Source organism: Schistocerca gregaria, chromosome 4 (assembly GCF_023897955.1).
Source record: "Schistocerca gregaria isolate iqSchGreg1 chromosome 4, iqSchGreg1.2, whole genome shotgun sequence".
Lineage (NCBI taxonomy): Eukaryota > Metazoa > Arthropoda > Insecta > Orthoptera > Acrididae > Schistocerca > Schistocerca gregaria.
In genome coordinates, this window is record NC_064923.1 from 433,045,766 (window position 1) to 433,067,118 (window position 21,353).

Here is a 21,353-nt window from a genome sequence, read left to right on the forward strand (position 1 = left end):
TTAAAACAGATGCTTTAGAACCCCACTCATGGTGGAAATATATTAAATCTAGTGACAGCAAGTAGACCTTATCTCTTTGAGGATGGCTGCATGGGAACTGGTATTAGTGGCTATGAGGTGATTGTGGCAGCAATGATTACTGAATCACAAAGGACAACTGAAACAAGCAGAAAGATATATACATTCAGTAAACTGTATAAAAAATCAGTAGTGTCATATCTCAGTGAGGAACTTCAAACTTTCAGCACAGGGCAGGAGCATGTAGAGGAACTATGGCTCAAGTGTAAAAGAGTAGTTGACCAATTGCTCGAACCATGTACCTAGTAGAACAGTTCATAATAGGAGGGACCCTCTGTGGTATACAGTCACTATAAAGAAATTTCTAAAGAAACAGAGATTACTGCATAACAGGTGTAAAACAAATTGTATGGCTATAGATAGAGAGATGTTGAATGAAATGAATTAAGCTGTCAAGAGAGTAACGCATAAAGCCATCAGTGGCTTCCATAGCAGAATATAGTCAAATAATCTTTCACAAAATCCAAAGAAATTCTGATTGTGCGTAAAGGCTGTTTGTGCCACCAGATATAATGTCTAGTCCCTAGCGAATGAGACAGGAACTGAAATTGAGGGTAGCAAAGCAATAGTTGAAATGCTTAACTCCATTTTCAAATGCTTCTTTACAAAGGAAGACTCAGGAGAATTGCCCAATTTAATCCTTGTACCACTGGAAAGATGAGCGAAATAAGTATTAGTGTCAGTGGTGTTGAGAAACAACTGAAATTGTTAAAATTGAATAAATTTCCAGGGCCCAATGGAATCCCTTGTCAGATTCCATACTGAATTTGTGGCTGAGTTTGGCCATTTTCTAATGAGATCACTTGAACAAAAAACCATGCCCAGTCCTTGGAAAAAAGCACAGATCACACCCATCTACAAGGAAGGTAACAGAAGTGATCCGCAAAACTACCATCCAGTATCCTTGACATCGATTTGTTGTAGGAGCTTAGAACATTTTCTGAGCTCAAACATAATGAGGTATCTCGAACAGAATGACCTCCTCCATGCCAACCAGCATGGATATCAAAAACATCAGTCATGTTAAACCCAACTCGCACTTTTCTCACATGACGTTCTGAAAGTTTTGGATCAAGGCAGGCAGGTAGATGCAGTATTTCGTGATTTATGAAAAGCATTTGGCTCAGTACCACACTTATGCTTATTGTCAAAATTATGATCGTATGGTATGTCTAGTGAAGTTCGAGACTGGGAGGATGCAGCATGTTGTCTTGGATGTCAGATGTAGACGTAACTTTGGATTTGTCCCAGGGAAGTATGTTTGGATCTTTGCTGTTCATTTTGTATATTATTGACTTTGTAGACAATATTGATAGTAACCTCAGGCTTTTTGAAGATGATACAGTTATCTGTAATGAAGTAGTCTGAAAGAAACTGCATAAATAGTTGGCCAGATCTTGATAAGATTTCAGAGAGGTGCAAAGATTGTCAGCTTACTTTAAATGTACGTAATTGTAAAATTGTGTACTTCAGGAAATGGAAAAATGTAGTATCCTGTAATATTAATGAGTCACTGTTGGAATTGGCCAACTCGTACAAATACCTGAGTGTAACACTTTGTTGGAATGATTACATAGGCTCAGTCATGGGTTAAGCAGGTGGTAGACTTCAGTTTATTAGTAGTATATTGGTGAGGTGCAATCAGTCTACAAAGGAGATCGCTTACAAATCACTCATGTGACCAGTTATAGAATATTGCTCAAGTGTGTGGGTCCCAAACCAAGTAGGACTTTAGTGGATATTGAACATATACAGAGAAGGACAGTGCCAATAGTCACAGATATGTTTGATCCATGAGAGAGTGTCACAGAGATACAGAAAAACTGAAGTGGCAGACTCTCGAAGATAGACGCAAACTATCCCGAGACAGTATACTAAGTTACAAGAACCGCCTTTAAATGATGACTCTAGAAATGTACTACAACCTGCTGAGTATTGCACTGATAGGGATCGTGGGGATAAGATTAGAATAGTTACAGCATTCACAGAGGCATTCAAACAATCATTCTTCCTGCATTGCATATGTGAATGGAATGGGAAGAAACCCAAATAACAGGTGCAATGGGACGTATCCTCTGCTGTGCAATTCGTTGTGGTTTGCAGAGTGTAGCTGTAGGTGTAGATGTACATAAAGAATGTTTGTTAAATGTCAGGTCCTTGTAAACAACAATGAGCCAGAACGTTATCACCACCTACCTAATAGTTGGTACGCCCACCTCTGGCACAGGTAACAGCAGTGATGCATCATGGCATGGAAGCACTGAGGCCTTGGTAAGTCACTGCAAGCAGTCAACACTACATTTGCACATACAAGTCACCTAATTTCCATAAATTCCTGGGAGGTGGCAATGAGCTCTGATGCCACGTTCAATCATATCCCAGATGTGTTTGATCAGGTTCAGATCTGCCATGTTGGGAGGGTCAGCACATCAATTGGAACTCGCTTCTGTGTTCCTTGAACCACTCCATCACACTGTTGGCCTTGTGACGTGACACATTATCTTGCTGAAAAATGCCACTGCCATCGGGAAACATGATTGTTGTGAAGGGGTATATGTGGTCTGTAACTATTTTATGATACTCCTTGGCTATCATGTGCCTTACATGAGCTTCACTGGACCCGTGTATACCATGAATGTTCGCCAGAACATAATGGAGCTGCTGCCAGCTTGTCTCTGTCCTGAAGTATGGGTGTCAAGGAGCTGTTTCTCTGGAAGATGACGAAATTGTGTTATTGGTGATATTTGTTTTATGGACATTAGGCCAGGCTCCAAAGCATAATTCTTTGCCTAACATCATCTTCCAATCCTGGAAATGTCATTGGAGGCTTCAATGATTGATGAAGAAGGTATCAGGATGTATCGGACTGTGTAACACTCTGCCACTGCACCAACATCCATTGTCGATGGTCACATGCCCATTTAAGTCATAGTTGCCAATGTTGTGGTGTTAACATTGACGCATGCATGGATCATTGGCTACAGAGGCCCAACATTTGTTTGGTGTACTGTGTGTTCAGCACACTTGTACTCTGCCCAGCATTAAAGTCAGATGTTAGTTCTGCCATAGTTCACCAACTGTTGTCCTGTTTTATCAGTCTGCCCAGCCTACAACATATGGCATCTATAATGAGGGGTGGCCACCCAATCCCACAATGTCTGTACATGGTTTCACCACGTGACAGCACTCCTCAAACACCTGACAAGTTGTACAGTTTCCAAAGTGCTCCTGCTGAGCCTCTGGGCCATCATAATCTCCCCTTAGTCAAACTTAGATAGATCGCGCACCTTTCCCATTCTACACAATGACAGCACACTCACTGATACTACATACATTGTGCATGTGTCTCATTTCTTGCCAGGTGACGCTGCTGTCACCTGGATGGATTTATATGAAACATAGGTCAGTGTTCATAAGGTACTGGCTGATCAGTGTATATATAGGATATTTTATATCTGTTTAATATATGTATATTGACTGTCTAAATACAGTCAAATAAACCCATTAGAGAAACTGCTAAGATCTCAAAATTATGGACTGGCACTAATCGCTTGGCAATTTGCAGTTTGGGTACTTTTTAGTTGCACCACTGATGGTTCAAGTTATAACAGAAATCAGTAAATATTTTCATCTTTGTGTTAATAGTTCTAAGGAAAGTGATGTAGACTGTGATTTTGCATGTTTATATAATATAAGAATTGATTTCTGTTACAGAACAAATGGAAATGCAGTCACATACCACAGAAAATATATTTTCTTCTCCGAAGCGAGGATTTGATTTTTCACAAAACACTAGTTCTTCACTCTTTAGTAGCTCAGAGGGAGCAGGATTCAACTTTGCCTCACCATTACCATCAAGCAAGGATTCATCTGCTCCTGGATCATCAGCAAGCAGCACAAATCCATTTGTCTTTGGCTCTACATCTTATTTAGATACCAAAGGTGATGATTCATTGAGCAGAAGTTGAAGAGTGTCCTTCTTTGTATTTATAACAATAGAAACAATCAATTATTGATAAAAATATTTAATTGATATGAATATAATCTCTGCCCAAACTCTTTGCCTTTACAAATGTCTGCTTTTGTCTGTGTATGTGCGGATGGATATGTGTGTGTGTGTGCGCGAGTGTATACCTGTCATTTTTTCCCCCTAAGGTAAGTCTTTCCGCTCCCGGGATTGGAATGACTGCTTACCCTCTCCCTTAAAACCCACACCCTTTTATCTTTCCCTCTCCTTCCCTCTTTCCTGACGAAGCAACCGTGGGTTGTGGAATCTTGAATTTTGTGTGTATGTTTGTGTGTCTATCGACCTACCAGTGCTTTTGTTGGGTAAGTCACACATCTTTGTTTTTAGATATAAAATATTTAATTGGATAGATAAATGAAATCTACACACCAAGTGGTGGCAGAACACACAAACATAAAAGACTGTTGTGATTGGCAAGCTTTCGAAGACAGTGCCCATTGGCTTTGAAAGACTGCCAGTCTCAACAGTCTTTTATGTGTGTGTATTCTGATGCTGTTTGGTGAGCAGATTTTTTATCTTCTTTATATTTAGATATTTTATGCCAGGTAGCAAGTTAATGGTGTTTTGGAATAGGTGATGTTTTCATGTATTATCTCTAGGGAGCCATTAACTTTGTAAATTTACAGTGAAATAAATTTGTTGGTAATGTACCTTGATGGTTTTGTGTCTTTGGCAGTGATGACTGTGGTCCAGCCAGTGAAACCTGCAGTGGTAGAAGGACAACCGGTAGTGCAAGACAGACTCGAAGCAAAGGCTACTAGTTCAGTCACAGCACTACAATCTTCAAATGACCTCTCTAGGGAGCATGAGAAAGAAAAGGAGAAGGACAAAGAGAGTAGTAAGTTTGCTGCTTTGCAGAAGTGGCTGAAGGGTGAGGAGGGTCGTCATACATCAGAGAAACGAGGCTCACCAGGAAGGTTTGTTCAAAATAAAAATAACCTTCAAAATTTTCAATGCTGTTTACTGATAAGACTTTGCCATCACTTGAGAAGGTGTAATTTTTAGACATAGATTTACCTTGATATGTGCAGTGTTTATATAAAAGGGAAAATTGTATTATTGGTGATATTCGTTTTATGGACATTAGGCCAGTTTCCAAAGCATAATTCTCTGCCTAACATCATCATCCAATGCTGGAGATGTCATTGGAGGCTTCAGTGATCCATAAAGCAGTTACACAGTCTCAAAAAAACTCAGCAAGCTTGAGAAGGTCTAATTGTTAGATGTAGACTTATCTTAAGATGTGCGGGGTTTGATGAGTTTGTTGGAGACTGTAACTGCTTTCTGAGTCATTGAGGCCTCGGATGGTGCATTCAGCATTGGGAAAGGACTGTAAGGCAGGGAACTGTGCTATGGACCATGGCCTAATGCCCAGAAAACAAATACCAGCAATAGTGCAAATTCTGGCCACGAAAGCCTGCATTCCATGAAGGAAAATTGCATTCATAAAATTGTAACAATTCACGAAGAGATAAAGGGCTGCCCACACTTTGATTTCGGAGGTGCAGATACCAGAAAACACAATAGAAAGACATTAAAAAAGATAAGTGTAAGTGCAATCATAGTTTGAGACCCACAAGTTCTTTCTTTAGGGGAGAAAAAAAGAAATAATTGTTGGTAGGGGAGGAGTGTTTTTTTTTGGGGGGGGGGGGGGGGGGGAATTAGAGTGGGCCATGCAGAACACAGTCTAAGAAGGAACTGCCTTTTATGAGGACAAAGGGAGGCAAAAATTATGGAAGTTCATCATCTAGAGGTAGGAGGTCAAGGTAACACATTAATAAGTTTATGAGGACAAAGGGAGGCAAAAATTGTGGAAGTTCATCATCTAGAGGTAGGAGGTCAAGGTAACACATTAATAAGAAGTATGTCACCTCCAGTACAGTGCAGTAGAAAAGAGAAACAGAACGAGAAGTAAATTAAGAAGAAGAAGAGAAGATAACAAGTGAAAAAGAATTATAAAAAGTTGAAGAAGAAAAATGAAAAATCTAGAGGCCTGTAGTGAAGAAGAGTGCAGAAGTGTGGCAGAATGAGAGGTAATGTTAGAAAACAAGTTCAAAGAAACTGTGCTATGTTAGAAAATCTAAATGGCTTTTGTGGTACAGTAAGTATCAGGTTTCTTGAGTCATTTGTAGAATATGCTCAGCAGATACACAGTTCATCTGTATATGTTCATATGTATATGTTCATAACTTGCAGGTTGAGGTGGTCATCCCTATATAGAAAAGAAGACCCTGAATTTAAATAAGATGATTCCCCCCCCCCCCCCTCCCCCCGCACACATTTTTTTTAAAGAGGCTTCTGGAGAAAAAATTATTTGTATCAAATGAGTGTGGTTTGAAAACTTCTCAGAATGGAATGTAAAAAAAAGTACTTACATCACTGAAACTTCTTTTGTTTTTCGATGTAGTCTCCTTGTGGATTAATGCACTTGGTCCAACAATGCTCCAGTGCCTTGATCCCATTTTGAAAATGAGTTTTCTTCAGACCTGCAAAATAGTTGTCAAATTCGGCTATCAATTCTTCATTTGAAGTGAATCTTTGTCCGCCAAGAAAAATTTTCAGTTTTAGGATCATCATCTAAGCTCTCCTAACAAAATTTAAATTTATTTGTCCACTAGGCAACAGTTGGATATGAATGTGCAGAGTCCTCCAGTGCATTCTCGACATCGGAATGAATGTCCTTTGCTTTCATACCTTTCTTTACGAAGTATTTAATCACTGCTCGAATCTCGATTTTTTTCCACCTTCGCAAATCACTAAGCAGGAACAACAGAGCCATGTCACTGCCACAGCTCTCTTCAAGAGCACTGACGTGGCATGTGTTTACAGGCAACCATTCAATGAACATCATGTGAACTACTCGTTGGGCAAGCACTGACCTCTCGTGGCGATTCTGAGAACTTTTGGAATCACCCTCGTATTCTGACTAATCAATGTTACAAAATTTTATGGATGTAAGGGATCTGTCTAAAATGTTAACATTACACCTATTCTAAATTTATGCTATTTATTGACTCTCTACATTTTGGTAATATAAGGAGAAATAAAATAAGTAAGAAGAAATTGTTTAAATTAATTTTTAGCTTCACAGCCTTTTTTTGTTTACTCAGTCCGTTGTCTGCACAGCTCTGTTTAAAAGGAATAGTTCGATGTCATAGGGTCAAGCTGTGCACATCTGCTTTCGTGCCCCACAGCTAATTTGTGATAAATAGTAAACTGTAGCTGTGATCCTGCAATCAAATAGTCTTTGCATTGGCTATAACTGAATTAATAAAACACAGAATATAAAAGTTAAATACATAATTTAATAACAAGGGTTTTATTCTAATGTCAGTAATTGATATAGACGACTGGGAATTATGGTGAAATATGATTATTCAAGAAAGGACATCTCATATGAATGGGAAGTGGGTCCTACAGTATTCATTTAAAATACAGACAGAAGATACCCTTCTGAAGTGCAGTAAAGTTATGTTGAGAGCATTGCGAGAATGGTTACAAAATCCCCAAACTAAGTTGTCATCAAAGATAAGTGAAATATTGGCCAGATCAAAACAGTTCAGTGTATAACATGATGATTTAAAAATTAACACCCGTGATACTAAGAATAGTAACTCTTACTGTGTCTATTCACAGTTTCATAATATAAGCGAAAAGTTAGAGTAGTCCTACTCGGGATCACATTCAGACCTCTTGATATATTAAGTCCCTTCAGTAGTTAAAATTTGGTAGCCACTGTTCACCGCCCAGATTCAATTACCTATATGGCTGAATCATGCACTTTTGTCACAGGCAGGCCTGCCTTCATCAAACACTGAACATAAAGCATCCAGCATCACTCCCTTGAGCTCTTCACTTAGAAAGCCTGAGTCTCTACTTGACTCCCATAGTGTTTACCCATGGTCTGCTTTTCAATTGGTTGAAAGCCATCCCCACCAAAATACATCACTCTTAAACTCTGCTGACATGATTTGACTCGCAATGGCCGCTTCTCAGAGTAAACTAATATATTACAACAATATTTAAATAAAGAAATATTATAAACATTCAGTCACACTCAAACCATTTACAATAAACATAAATAAATAAGTCAGTGTTCTTGCACAAGCATGCTCATGGTAAATAACAACAGATTGTCATTAATATTGTTTAAACAATCATTTAGGCCTGCTTACCAGACGTGTGTTTCGGCTCTCTTCTTCAAAGGTGGTATCAGTTACCACATGTGAATGTCCCCACCTTAAATTATCATTATTTTGTATTATCAGTTGTAAAATAATATTTAAATAAAATTACTGTAAAAATAGTAAACTGTTCATTAAATAAATACACAAGTATGACAAAATATTAGATATTCATAGAGTATTCATTTGATGTGTAATTGTTGAGGATACAATGATCCGACAAACATTTGCATAATGAAAAGATAAAAAAAATACAATAAATCAAGAAATTAAGTAGATATATTGATGTAGCTTTCAACAATGGTAGATGTAGTGCAGTACTGTCATCTGAGATATTTTATGTTGAAATCGCCTGAAGCATTAAAAAGTTGTTAATTTAGAGGTTTAATGTGAAAATATTTAGTCACTGTAAATTGTTAACTTTTGTTGTTTTACGGATATTGAAAATGTGTTTTGTTGGATGCGCCCCTTTTTTCTGGGATCACCAGAGTATCCAGATTTGCATTAATAGTTGATTGTAAATTATCACAGAAATGGTTCCAGCAATGCTGATAGTCTTTGTACCTGGCTGGCCTGTAGATGTTTTTGCATCTTGTCGAGCGGCAGTGTTTTGGCTGAGGCAGCCACACCGAGCTCTAAGCCCCAGGCCCTCGCAAGCATATGCCTTACCTCCTACCAATTCTAGGTAGCCAAATTTCCCGCCTGCATATGCATAACATTACACACCTCCTTTTAATGTGGCTTACTAACTCGGCACATTAAGTCGCACCAAATTTAACATACTTACATAGCATAATAAATAAGTATATCCCTTAATAAACAGAATACCCTACTTGCTTGTCAGAACAATGGCTTAAGTACCTTTGTGGTGTGTGAAATAGCACGTGCCTCCTAGGATAACATGTTATAAGTATCCATTTAAGAAATCTAACACAAATTATAAAAATTACAGCAAATTGATTAAATGCCCTTGTAAACAAAAATCATATACAAGGGCGGATCAAATAAAAAAGGGATTTTATTTTTTATTTAAATTCATTTATTGAAAAACTAAAGGCAATTATAATTTATTTTTCCACATAGTCTCCTGCTTTGGAAATGCATTTGTCCCAGTGTATGGGCAGCTTTTTGATGCCCTCATCATAAAAAGAACTGGGTCATATCGCCAGCCAGTTGTGCACCAAGTCTTCCACACTCCCGTCATCTTCAAATAGTTGCCCTCCTAGAGCTTCTGTAAGCGGTCTGAATAAATGGAAATCACAGAGCAATAAGTCCGGGCTGTAAGGAGGATGATCAAGTGTAGTCCAGTGCATTTCCTGCAGCTTGTAGACAGTTAGAGCTGCAGTATGGGGTCTTGCATTGTCGTGGAGGAGGACGATCTGTCGAATCGATTGGTGTTGTCTTTTGCGGCGATATGGAGCTCTCGCCTTGTTCAACAGTTTGCAGTAGTGAGCAGCTTGATTGTGCATCACTCATGCAAAAAATCAATCAGCAAAGTGACTTGCTGATAAAAACAAATGGTTGAAAGAACCTTGCCAGCTGAGAGTCTAGTCTTGGCTTTCACTTGTGCTTCCCCCCCTTTCCTCTGCCTCTCTTTACTGGCTTGTTTAGATTCTGGAGTGTAGTGGTGAACCCATCTTTCGTTGCAGGTGACAATCCGACTCTTCTTCCACAAACCTTGCTGTAAGCCTCTGACAGACCTCCAAATGTCTCAACTTCAGATTTTCGTTCAAAAGTTTATGGACGCATCTGGAACACACTTTACAGAACTGTGAAAAAGTGCGGCTTAGATTCGTAAATACAGTATATAGGTACACACCATGTTCTTCATTCACAAGGTGGAACTCTACCACCATTGCCTTGTCGAACATTTATCTTGGCAGTGAGAGTATCTTTTGAATCTCATTTTTTTAATGTTTTTACACCTGCTCAAATTCGAGCCTCTTTCCTCATTCACCAACAGACTCTTACATTTAGACACAAAATTTGTGACAACCACTGGAACATCATGTTTAGCTTCAAGATATGCACACTTTCTTTCATCATTAATATTGATCAGTTCATTTATATGCTGCACATTTTTAGTTTCACCCCTCTCTAAACACTGTTCCCTCAAAATATAATTGTCAGTGTCTCTTCCTTTTTGTTCCATGTTTATGGTACATTTTATAATTTTGGAACAACCCTCAGTTTCGTTATCCATTTCTAGATTCTCCTGATCTACCTCCAACTCATCTATAGGATTTAAATCACCTTCAAAACCCATGATTTCATAATAAAAAATGGTTCAAATGGCTCTGAGCACTATGGGACTTAACATCTGAGGTCATCAGTCCCCTAGAACTTAGAACTACCTAAACCTAACTAACCTAAGGACATCACACACATCGATGCCCAAGACAGGAATCGAACCTGTGACCATAGCAGTCGTGCGGTTCCAGACTGAAGCACCTAGAACCGCTCGGCCGCACTGTCCAGCGATTTCACAATCCTTGTAAGCATCAAATGTACTGTTCACCTCCTCTGAAGTAATGATATCAGTAGCTACAACATTCTTCCAGTTAACCACAAAGTTTAAAATTTCATCTCTCTTCAACAAATCCTTATTTATTTCTGTTGAATCACCATCACAATTAACTCCGTAAACTTCTGCCAATTGCTATTGCATCGCTCCACGTTAGAAAGCACTGAATTCTGCCAAACTCGGAACTAACTCTTTTCCTTCACATTTTCTCCCCTATCATACACCTCTGCTACTTTATGCCTTAAAATATTGTCTAACACATTTTTACATTCATCCTTCAACATCCACTCAGTAGTGTTTTTATCAAGAGCCATCATTTCACTTCCATCAACAGAAAAAATTGCAAAAATTCCTTCCTCCAAGACATCTAAATCAATAGCTTCAATCTTTGCAACTTCAACATTTAAAACATCATCTTTACCTCCCTTAAACACTAAATCACCCACATTTGCTGATACATAATAAAATTCATCACTAGCTGCTGAGACTATCGCTACACTGCCTTCACAAATACCTTCTGATACTTGATACTTCCATTGATACGCCACAAACTTCATCTCCAGCTAACAAGACTACAGCTCTGCTGCCTTCACAGATAGCTTCATTTATTTTCTCTGATACAAAGTCATCTGCATTACTTTCACCTACATTATTATAATTTTTGCTAATGACTGGTGTCTCATTGGAATTCCCCATACATTCCATCTCCACCCACTACAAATCTACCTCTGCCTCTCTTCTGATCACAGAATTTTTCATCAAACATACATTCACTCCACCATTCAGCTCTCTTTCACAAAATAAATTTTCCAGCCCTATATCCCTTTATTGAATATGTGAGCACATTATACCATATTTCTTGCCCCTTTTTTATGGTTGTGCTGCTTAAAATTATTTCCCATTTTATTTTTATTTCTTATAACCTCAATTTCCAGCATTTGTTGCTTTTTGTTGAATTTTTGACACCCATAGAATTTTTAAAATAGTGTGTCCTTTTCAGCAACAGTTTATTTTGCCACCTCTGTACCTGAGCTACTGCAATCTTTAATTTTCTGACTCCATATTCTAGTGATGTATTTCGTGAGTTTCTTGCCCCTCAGATCTCTGTTCCCAGTTTTGATTTCCATTGTGAGAATTCCTATTTCCACTCTTCTTTGAAAATTCGTATTACTTTGATAATTATTTCTGTTATGATCATTGTAATTATTGTGGCTATTACTATTGTTCCCATCGTGGTATCCATTTCCCTGTCTCCTGTTCCTATTATGTGACTTGAATTTCAATGTCTGATCAAGTTTCTCAATAAAATCTAAAAACTCATCAGTGGAATTTGTCGGGTTGTGGACAAGATCCCATTCTTGTTGTTTGGCTGTTTCTTCTGAATATGTTGAGATTCTGAGGTTGTGGTTACTGTGGGATCCAAGAAAACAGTTGTTTCTTTCCGAACACTTAGCAGATTTTACTTCTATGCTGACATGAGAATGTTACAATGTCTCTTGCTTCCAAACATATCATCTGCCCACCACTTTCATTGGCTGACACACACTGAATCATTCCTGCCGTATCTCACACTGAGCTTGACAAATTGCTGTATGAAACAAGTAAATACACCATTGGCTCCAATCTAGAATTTTAGTGTATGCTGCAGGAATGTATGCTGTTGTTGAGTAGTTGTCCAATGTTAAAATCAAATCAATTTCCAGTGCAAATGTATTCAGACAAGGTCATATGTAACAACAGCAGCTAACAGATAAATAAAATATTGCAAATACTACTCAGCCTAATTCTCGAACTTTTGCTTGTACCACGATCTAGATACATCTGTTCATACTATCTCCACAATGGGTCTTTCTACTGAAATTTATTCTAGGACAACAATGATAATTAGGTTAATATGATTTACTTTGTTAGACATTTTAGGATACATTTTCCTTCTTGTTTCATCTGAATGTCATCATCTAGTTCCAAAGCTGGTTAAGAGCTGGTAATGATTTTCTCTGTTATTCTGTTACATGGACAGTGACTGAATTTCTATTTGCAAGACACTTGGTAAATCAGTAATTTCTCAATACAAAACAAAATACTGAATTGCATTCCGATTCAAGTTTTTGAAGGTCAAGATTTTCACCTTCAAATGTTACCATCATTTAAAAAGGAGCGTAAATGTATGTATACGGTATCAATAAATCAATGAGAACTCTTAGTGCAAACCTATTCAAATACAACAAAAGCTTGTAAGTTGATAGAATTTAATGTTGTTTCGTCCTATATTTCACTAAACTGTCAATTTTCAAGTAGAGCATTAGACTGTTGTACTGGGTAGTTCATAGTTTCTTATGTATTCCTTGCACTAGAACTGTGAGTTAAATGTCATGTGATTGTCTGAGCAAGGTTGATAATGTATTGAGCACTTCATCATATCAGGAAATCTCAGAGATGTAAGTCGAGGCGGAAGTGTGGAGGCAAGGATGATGTTGAGTGACAGGTGAGGTATGAGTGGCGGCAACTTGAAATTAGCGGAGATTGAGGCCTGGTGGATAATGAGAAGAGAGGATATATTGAAGGGCAAGTTCCCATCTCCGGAGTTCGGATAGGTTGGTGTTGGTGGGAAGTATCCAGATAACTCGGACGGTGTAACACTGTGGCAAGATGTGCTGGCCGTGCACCAAGGCATGTTTAGCCACAGGGTGATCCTCATTACCAACAAACACTGTCTGCCTGTGTCCATTCATGCGAATGGACAGTTTGTTGCTGGTCATTCCCACATAGAAAGCGTCACAGTGTAGGCAGGTCAGTTGGTAAATCACGTGGGTGCTTTCACACGTGGCTCTGCCTTTGATCGTGTACACCTTCCGGGTTACAGGACTGGAGTAGGTGGTGGTGGGAGGGTGCATAGGACAGGATTTACACCAGAGGCTGTTGCAAGGGTAGGAGCCAGAGGGTAGGGAAGGTGGTTTGGGGATTTCATAGGGATAAACCAAGAGGTTACGAAGGTTAGGTGGATGGCAGAAAGACACTCTTGGTGGAGTGGGGAGGATTTCATGAAGGATGGATCTCATTTTGGGGCAGGATTTTAGGAAGTAGTATCCCTGCTGGAGAGCCACATTCAGAGTCTGATCCAGTCCCGGGAAGTATCCTGTCACAAGTGGGGCACTTTTGTGCTTCTTCTGTGAGAGGTTCTGGGTTTGAGGGGATGTGGAAGTGGCTCTGGTTATCTGCTTCTGTACCAGGTGGGGAGGGTAGTTGCGGGATGCGAAAGCTGTTTTCAGGTTGTTGTTGTAATGGTCCAGGGATTCAGGACTGGAGCAGATTCGTTTGCCACGAGGGCCTAGACTGTAGGGAAGGGACCGTTTGATATGGAATGGCTGGCAGCTGTCATAATGGAGGTACTGTTGCTTGTTGGTGGGTTTGATGTGGACGGATGTGTGAAGCTGGCCATTGGACAGATGGTGGTCAACGTCAAGGAAAGTGGCATGGGATTAGGAGTAGGACCAGGTGAATCTGATGGAACCAAAGGAGTTGAGGTTGGAGAGGAAATTCTAGATTTCTTCTTCACTGTGAGTCCAGATCATGAAGATGTCATCAATAAATCTGTACCAAACTTTGGGTTGGCAGGCCTGGGTAACCAAGAAGGCTTCCTCTAAGCAACCTATAAATAGATTGGCGTACGAGGGAGCCATCCTGGGACCTTTAATTGTCGGTATGTCTGGGCTTAAGAAAGTGAAGAAGTTGTAAGTCAGGATGAAGCTGGCTAAGGTAATGAGGAAAGAGGTTTTAGATAGGGTGGCAGGTGATCGGCGTGAAAGGAAGTGCTCTATCGCAGCGAGGCCCTGGATGTGTGGAATATTTGTATATAAGGAAGTGGCACCAATGGTTACAAAGATGGTTTCCAGGGGTAACAGATTGGGTAAGGATTCCAGGCATTCGAGAAAGTGGTTGGCGTCTTTGATGAAAGATGGGATACTGCATGTATTGGGTTGAAGGTGTTGATCTATGCAGGCAGAGATACGTTCTGTGGGGGCTTGGTAACCCGCTACAATGGGGCGGCCGTCGTGATGATTGGGTTTGTGAATTTTAGGAAGTAGGTAGAAGGTAGGGGTGCGGGGTGTCGGTGGGGTCAGGAGGTTGATGGAGTCAGCTTTCAGACAACACTACATACAAAGTTTGCCAAGGTAACCCCATTCCTGATGTCCAGGTGGAGCTTCAGGGAATCCTCAAAACCTTAGGCCCCCTACAAAACGTTTCACCTGACTGATACAAATCCCTTTTAGGCTATGTTCAGTGTTCAGAATGCCTCCCCACCCTCTACTCTTCTCCCAAGTATATCTGTACTACTGTCCTGCCAATAAGAACTCATAGATGTTGATAAGACTATCCCTAGTTTTTGCAACCACATCTCTCCCCATGATTTACACAGTATTTGCTTAATTTATTCCGGGTAGAGAAGGAAATTTTTTGTGCACTTTCAAAGGAACCAGCCTGCCATTCACCTTTAAGTCATTTAGAGAAATCATGGAAAACCTAAATCTGGATGGATTGATGCTCTGAACCACTTCTCTCCTGAACATGAGTCTATTGTCTAAAACACTTACACCAGCTCACTCAGTCACATGCTCTGTGTGGAAAAAGCCACCATTAGTTTTCTCTTTGTTCTCTTTATTTACAAGGTGACACAAAAATAAAATAATTTGTAAATGTTATTCATAATTATTATTATCTATAAATAATACAATTAATTACATTTATATATAATTATTTATAAATATATTAAAACAAAGATTCCAAGACTTACCAAGTGGGAAAGTGCCGGTAGACAGACACAATAAAATAACACACAAACACACACACAAAATTTCTAGTTTTCGCAACCAACGGTTGCTTCTTCAGGAAAGAGGGAAGGAGAGGGAAAGGCAAAAGGATGTGGGTTTTAAGGGAGAGGGTAAGGAGTCATTCCAGTCCCGGGAGCGGAAAGACTTACCTTAGGGGGAAAAAAGGATAGGTATATATGTATATAGGTATATATGTATGGATGGATATGTGTGTGTGTGTGTGTGTGTGTGTGTGTGTGTGTGTGTGTGTGTGTGTGTGTGCACGCGAGTATATAACTATCCCTTTTTTCCCCCTAAGGTAAGTCTTTCCGCTCCCAGGTTTGGAATGACTCCTTACCCTCTCCTTCACTCTTTCCTGAAGAAGCAACCGTTGGTTGCGAAAGCTACAAATTTTGTGTGTGTGTTTGTGTGTTATTTTATTGTGTCTGTCTACTGGCGCTTTCCCGCTTGGTAAGTCTTGGAATCTTTGTTTTAATATATTTTTCCCATGTGGAAGTTTCTTTCTATTTAATTATTTATGAATCTTAATTGTTATTTGATCAGTATAAAACACAAAATCATGTCTTAAGAAGCCTGTGTACCTTTCTTGTAGCATCCATGAAGACAAAATTAGACTAATTATAGCTCACACAAAGGCAAATTAAGCAGTTATTTTTCTCATTCTTCATGCGTGAATGGAAGAGGAAGAAATCTTAATACACAGTGCAAAGGGGAGTGAGTACACTGTGCCATACACTTGGAAGTTGTTTGCAGAGTATGGATATAGATGTAGTAAATTTTTTATGCAGATAGTCTTATAGAGACATGAATCCCTCAAATTCTAAACATTTTTTCTTGCAGTTACATTTGTGTACAGTGCATATGTATGATTTTTATTCAAAATCGGCCATGTATGCTTTATTAAACAAACCATAAGGAATTCAGTGAAAGTAAGTAATGAATGCAAAACGCTAGGTGATGTTCAGATACAAAAGAAACATTCCTACATGATTTAATTAATTTGATTGATGCTGCACATTTTGACATGTTTGTGAAGAAGTCTTGTACATGAAGATGTTTTTCTAGTACATGGTGTGTGTGTGTGTGTGTGTGTGTGTGTGTGTGTGTGTGTGCGTGCGTGCGTGCGTGCGTGCGTGCGTTCGCGCGCGCGCGCGTGTGTGTTTTACATATAGAATATCTATAAAGGAACAATATTTATGTCTCAATAGGGACTTGCCACCTGAATTAGCTGGGGTATCAGTGAAAGACCTAGTGAAGGCAATTGGTGAGAGTCGTGCTAATGGAAATGGTGTTACACCCCCTGGCACTCCACGCAGAACCTCACGCAGTTCAAGTCCGAAGGCCAGTGCACCAGGAACTGTGTCCCCACGCCTAAGCCGCAGCTCGAGCCCCGTTCCAATTCCAGGTAAGATATTTGGAGAAATGTGTAGTTGTCGTTCTTCTCAGATGTTTACTATGTCCTGCGTCATAATGCTTGATAAGTTTTTCTAGAAATGTTGGTGTGCCATCATTCAGCTCTTTTCAGTTTTGTTGTGCTTTCTTATATGCATCTGACTTCATACCCAAGGTAGTATCCAATTTTTCTAACAGGGCTGCGATATGAGCATCACTTTCAGTAGTGCAATACAATATCCCATGGTGCTTTCCAGGGTAGCAGATATTCAGAATTATGAAAAATAAATGAACAAGAGCTGAAACCACACATGTGCTGTGAATCCCAGAAAGGAGCAGCAGTGATGGAGGTGCAACCAATGTCTTCGTTTCTTAGCACCAGAATCAACAGAGAAAATAAAGCTTCTTTTAAGAATACATACAGTAAGAATAATAGGACCCACCATATAGTTTCATAGTTCACCTATCTCAGAATTATCACTTCGGTATTATCTGTAGACCAAGGGACTTCAATATTTTTGCTAAACTTCTTGACAGCTGAATAGAAGTAATTTTCATTTAACATATGATGAAAACAAGTAAATGAAAGTAGTAGCATTTTGACACCCACAAGAAGCTTTATTACACCACATTATATTATTGTTAATTTACTTTATTATAAGCAATAAGAGTATTCCCATGAATTTAGTGTGGCATGGGCGAGAGGTCAGAGAGACAAGTACATTATGTCATTTATTGGCAAGTTAAAGAATGCAAATTCAGACTCTATGTATCAGTGCAAACAGGAAAAACTGGAGTTGAAAGTGGTTTTGATAACTTTTTTGGTACTTTTCTTCCTGATTAATAAAAGTTAGCTTCTTTGGTAAATTAAAAATAAATTTATTAACTGGTACAAAGAGTTAACACAAATTATAGAAAACATGCTTATTTTGTATTGAATATATAACAGTGAGGATAATCAAGGGACTGAGCAGAGAGATATGATTTACTATGCTTACCTTTGAAATAAAAAGTATTACAAAGCTTAGCACATACAAGCCAAACAGCAGCATATGAAAGGTACATAAAGGTGTTCCATGTAACTGTAAGGCAGTATAGGAAGTTATAAGACAAGATAATTCTTGTAACCAGGTATATCAAACTCTGCTCAGTCTAGGATAATTGAGTGACTACTGTGTCACATTTAGAGAACTTGGAGACAGAATTATAGCCACAGACACATCTGCAAGGGATCTGCTGGGTTCCCATGTGTCTGAACGGCCTATCTTTCATTACGATGAAATCATGGTCAGTTACGTCTGTAAAATGTTTCTGAAAAAAGAGCCCCTACAAAACTACTGCCCAGTTTCTGCTGTGCCATTACTCTCAAAATATTTGAATCACTATGTACATTCAACTAACCAATTATTTTGAAAAGCATGACCTTTGCAACAATCAGCATTGATTTTGGCTAAGTAAAAATACCACTGCAGCTGTTCTGGAAATTTTTGGTCAGACTTTTTAACAACTTTCAAAAATAAGAAGCTGGTGTCATTATGCAATGTAAGGAAAGAGTTTTGACTGCATTCCTTTTAACATATTACTAACAGTATTATGGTATACACAAATCTACATTAGCAGTAATTTCCTCCTACTTGAGTAACAGAAGACAGTTTGTATCAATTAGAAATAGACATTATTCCTTGTAAAAATTGGTACAGGTGTTCCATAGGGTTCTGTCCTTGGCTCCTTGTTCTTCATTACTGCTTTCAGTGATGTGCCCAGTTGTGTGTCACAACTCTAATCTCTTATGCTGATGACACAACTTCGCTTACTTCACATCACGAGATCCGAACTCTTGATAAGATTATGCAAGACTCTCTTGACTTTGCATTGAATTGGTTTGCAGCCAATAAACTTATTTGTAATTCATTCAAAAGCTCATATTAGGATTGTCTGAGAATATAGAAAGTAAATGTGGGGAAAAAATTGTTCGTGTAACATTCATGACTGGTTCTACAGAGCACGTCACCCTTATTTTACCAGGTTTAGGATACTGACAGTAGTGAAGGAAAATACTGACTTTGAAAGGCACAGGCTAGCAATAACAGGAAACTCCCAGAATAGGAATATCTACAAAATCTTTTAACTAGTTTCCTCTCCCTGCCTGATTAATGCCATTGAAAAGTTTCAAAAATAAAATGCTATTTCTGGCTAACAAAAAATCTGCATTGCATTATAAAAGAATCTCTGATATGGCCAAGGTTGATTTTAGTATTTACAACTATAGCTGCACTCTTTCACTTCATATGAACAGTGTTAATTTTAGTAATTAAGACTGTAGGTGCACCATGTAATTTGACTACACTAATATTATTTATTGATGATGAAGCCTGTTTCATGTAAAATGATCAGTGGCAAATAAATAAAGGTTAAAGGAAATTCATTGTTTTTGCCTATTGTTGTCAATCCCAACAAAGAGCAGCGTACTTTCAGAAGAATACTCCTATCATCTCAAAACAATTAAACAGTGGAAGATGAATAAAGTAAAACAATCTTCTCTGCTCCTTTCATTATTCTGAATTTTTTTTGATATGTGATTAAGTTTGTGTAGATATCACATCAAACTCTGATACTACTTGATTTTATTGTTAATTGAAAAATGAATAACTCCAATGTACTTGACTGATTTGGCTTGCTTGTTTTTGTGTCTTTCACCAACTATAGCTCAAGTTGGAAGGCTGTAGGGATTGATAGCATTGGACAAGAATAACAGGTTTTCTGAGGTGGTGTGATAAAGTTTCTCACAAGTGTCAACAACTGAGATGATCTAGATATGTTTTGCACTGCTTCCAAGATGCATTTAAAGAAATTTGAGAGGTTTTTACACCTATGCTTACATATAAATGGGGTTGCTTAGTGTAATCATGGCTAATTGATGAAAATTGTCTCTTTGATAAAAAGGCAATGGCTGCAAAGGCAGACTTGGAAATTTTGGATACTGCTTCGTAGGCCTGTTCATTATGCAAAAAATTTTCTATAAAGGTGCTGTGAACGCTTTTGGACATTATGTCACCAATAGCAGCTCAAGTTGGAAGGCTGTAGGGATTGATAGCATTGGACAAGAATAACAGGTTTTCTGAGGTGGTGTGATAAAGTTTCTCACAAGTGTCAACAACTGAGATGATCTAGATATGTTTTGCACTGCTTCCAAGATGCATTTAAAGAAATTTGAGAGGTTTTTACACCTATGCTTACATATAAATGGGGTTGCTTAGTGTAATCATGGCTAATTGATGAAAATTGTCTCTTTGATAAAAAGGCAATGGCTGCAAAGGCAGACTTGGAAATTTTGGATACTGCTTCGTAGGCCTGTTCATTATGCAAAAAATTTTCTATAGAGGTGCTGTGAACGCTTTTGGACATTATGTCACCAATAGCAGCTCACTGTGAGCTAGTAGTTGATAAGTTCATTATTAGAATAACAGTTCAGCACAGACTCATAACTAAAAGATGGGAGGTGAACTTAAACACAGGATACAGATAAAAAATATGTTTTGCTTAACTTTCAGAGAACGCCCGTCTTGAGAAAGTTGAGAATGTGTAACCCCCCTTTCTCTCTCTCTCTCTCTCTCTCTCTCTCTCTCTCTCTCTCTCTCTCTCTCTCTCTCTCACACGCACGCGCACACACACACACACACACACACACACACACACACAGTCATTGTTGTCTCCTAAAGACTCTTTAAGTGAGAACTGGCTGACTAGTTGGTGAGACTGAGCAGCAAAAGCCAAAGTGTCTACTCCAGTGATGCACAGAAGCTTGTTGATACATAAAAAGTTTACCATGACAGTACAGATCTGTATACTAGTTGGAAAACATCTTGCTGTACACCATGGGCTGAAGATAAAAATATTTAATTGCCAGATCGGTTTTGGGGTGTTTGGCCTATTATTGGTGGCATCTGATAGAGGGGACAAATGAATAGTGCATACATAGCAATGTCTGCATGCATTACAATAGAAAAATAAGGTTACTTACTGTTGTGTGTGTGTGGATATCAAATAATGGGTGTGTCAGATATGATATATTTATGATGTTAATGGTGTGAAGCTAGAAGTCATAGAATATCCATGGATATTTGATTTCTAATTATAATCATGTCTGTATGATCACAGTAGGATCCACCAACTGTCTCTCTATACACAGGTTATATTGTGTACATGTTATAACTGTCAAACACTAAACATCACAAATCTTAGTTAGACTGGACACCACTGTCACAGAGGAAATATGGAACTGTTGGTCAGTACAAAGAGCCTTATGTTAGAGATAACTT

At 38.6% G+C, this 21,353-nt stretch overlaps 1 protein-coding gene across 1 annotated transcript in view; it reads left to right on the forward strand.

Annotated features, from left to right (window-relative positions):
* LOC126267346 (E3 ubiquitin-protein ligase MYCBP2) overlaps nt 1-21,353 on the forward strand; it is a 1,244,949-nt gene that overhangs the window by 952,492 nt on the left and 271,104 nt on the right. The window contains exons 43-45 of the mRNA XM_049972469.1: nt 3,793-4,020; nt 4,782-5,022; nt 16,851-17,047. Coding sequence (XP_049828426.1) covers nt 3,793-4,020; nt 4,782-5,022; nt 16,851-17,047 — 666 coding nt within the window. The remainder of the gene's footprint in view (nt 1-3,792; nt 4,021-4,781; nt 5,023-16,850; nt 17,048-21,353) is intronic.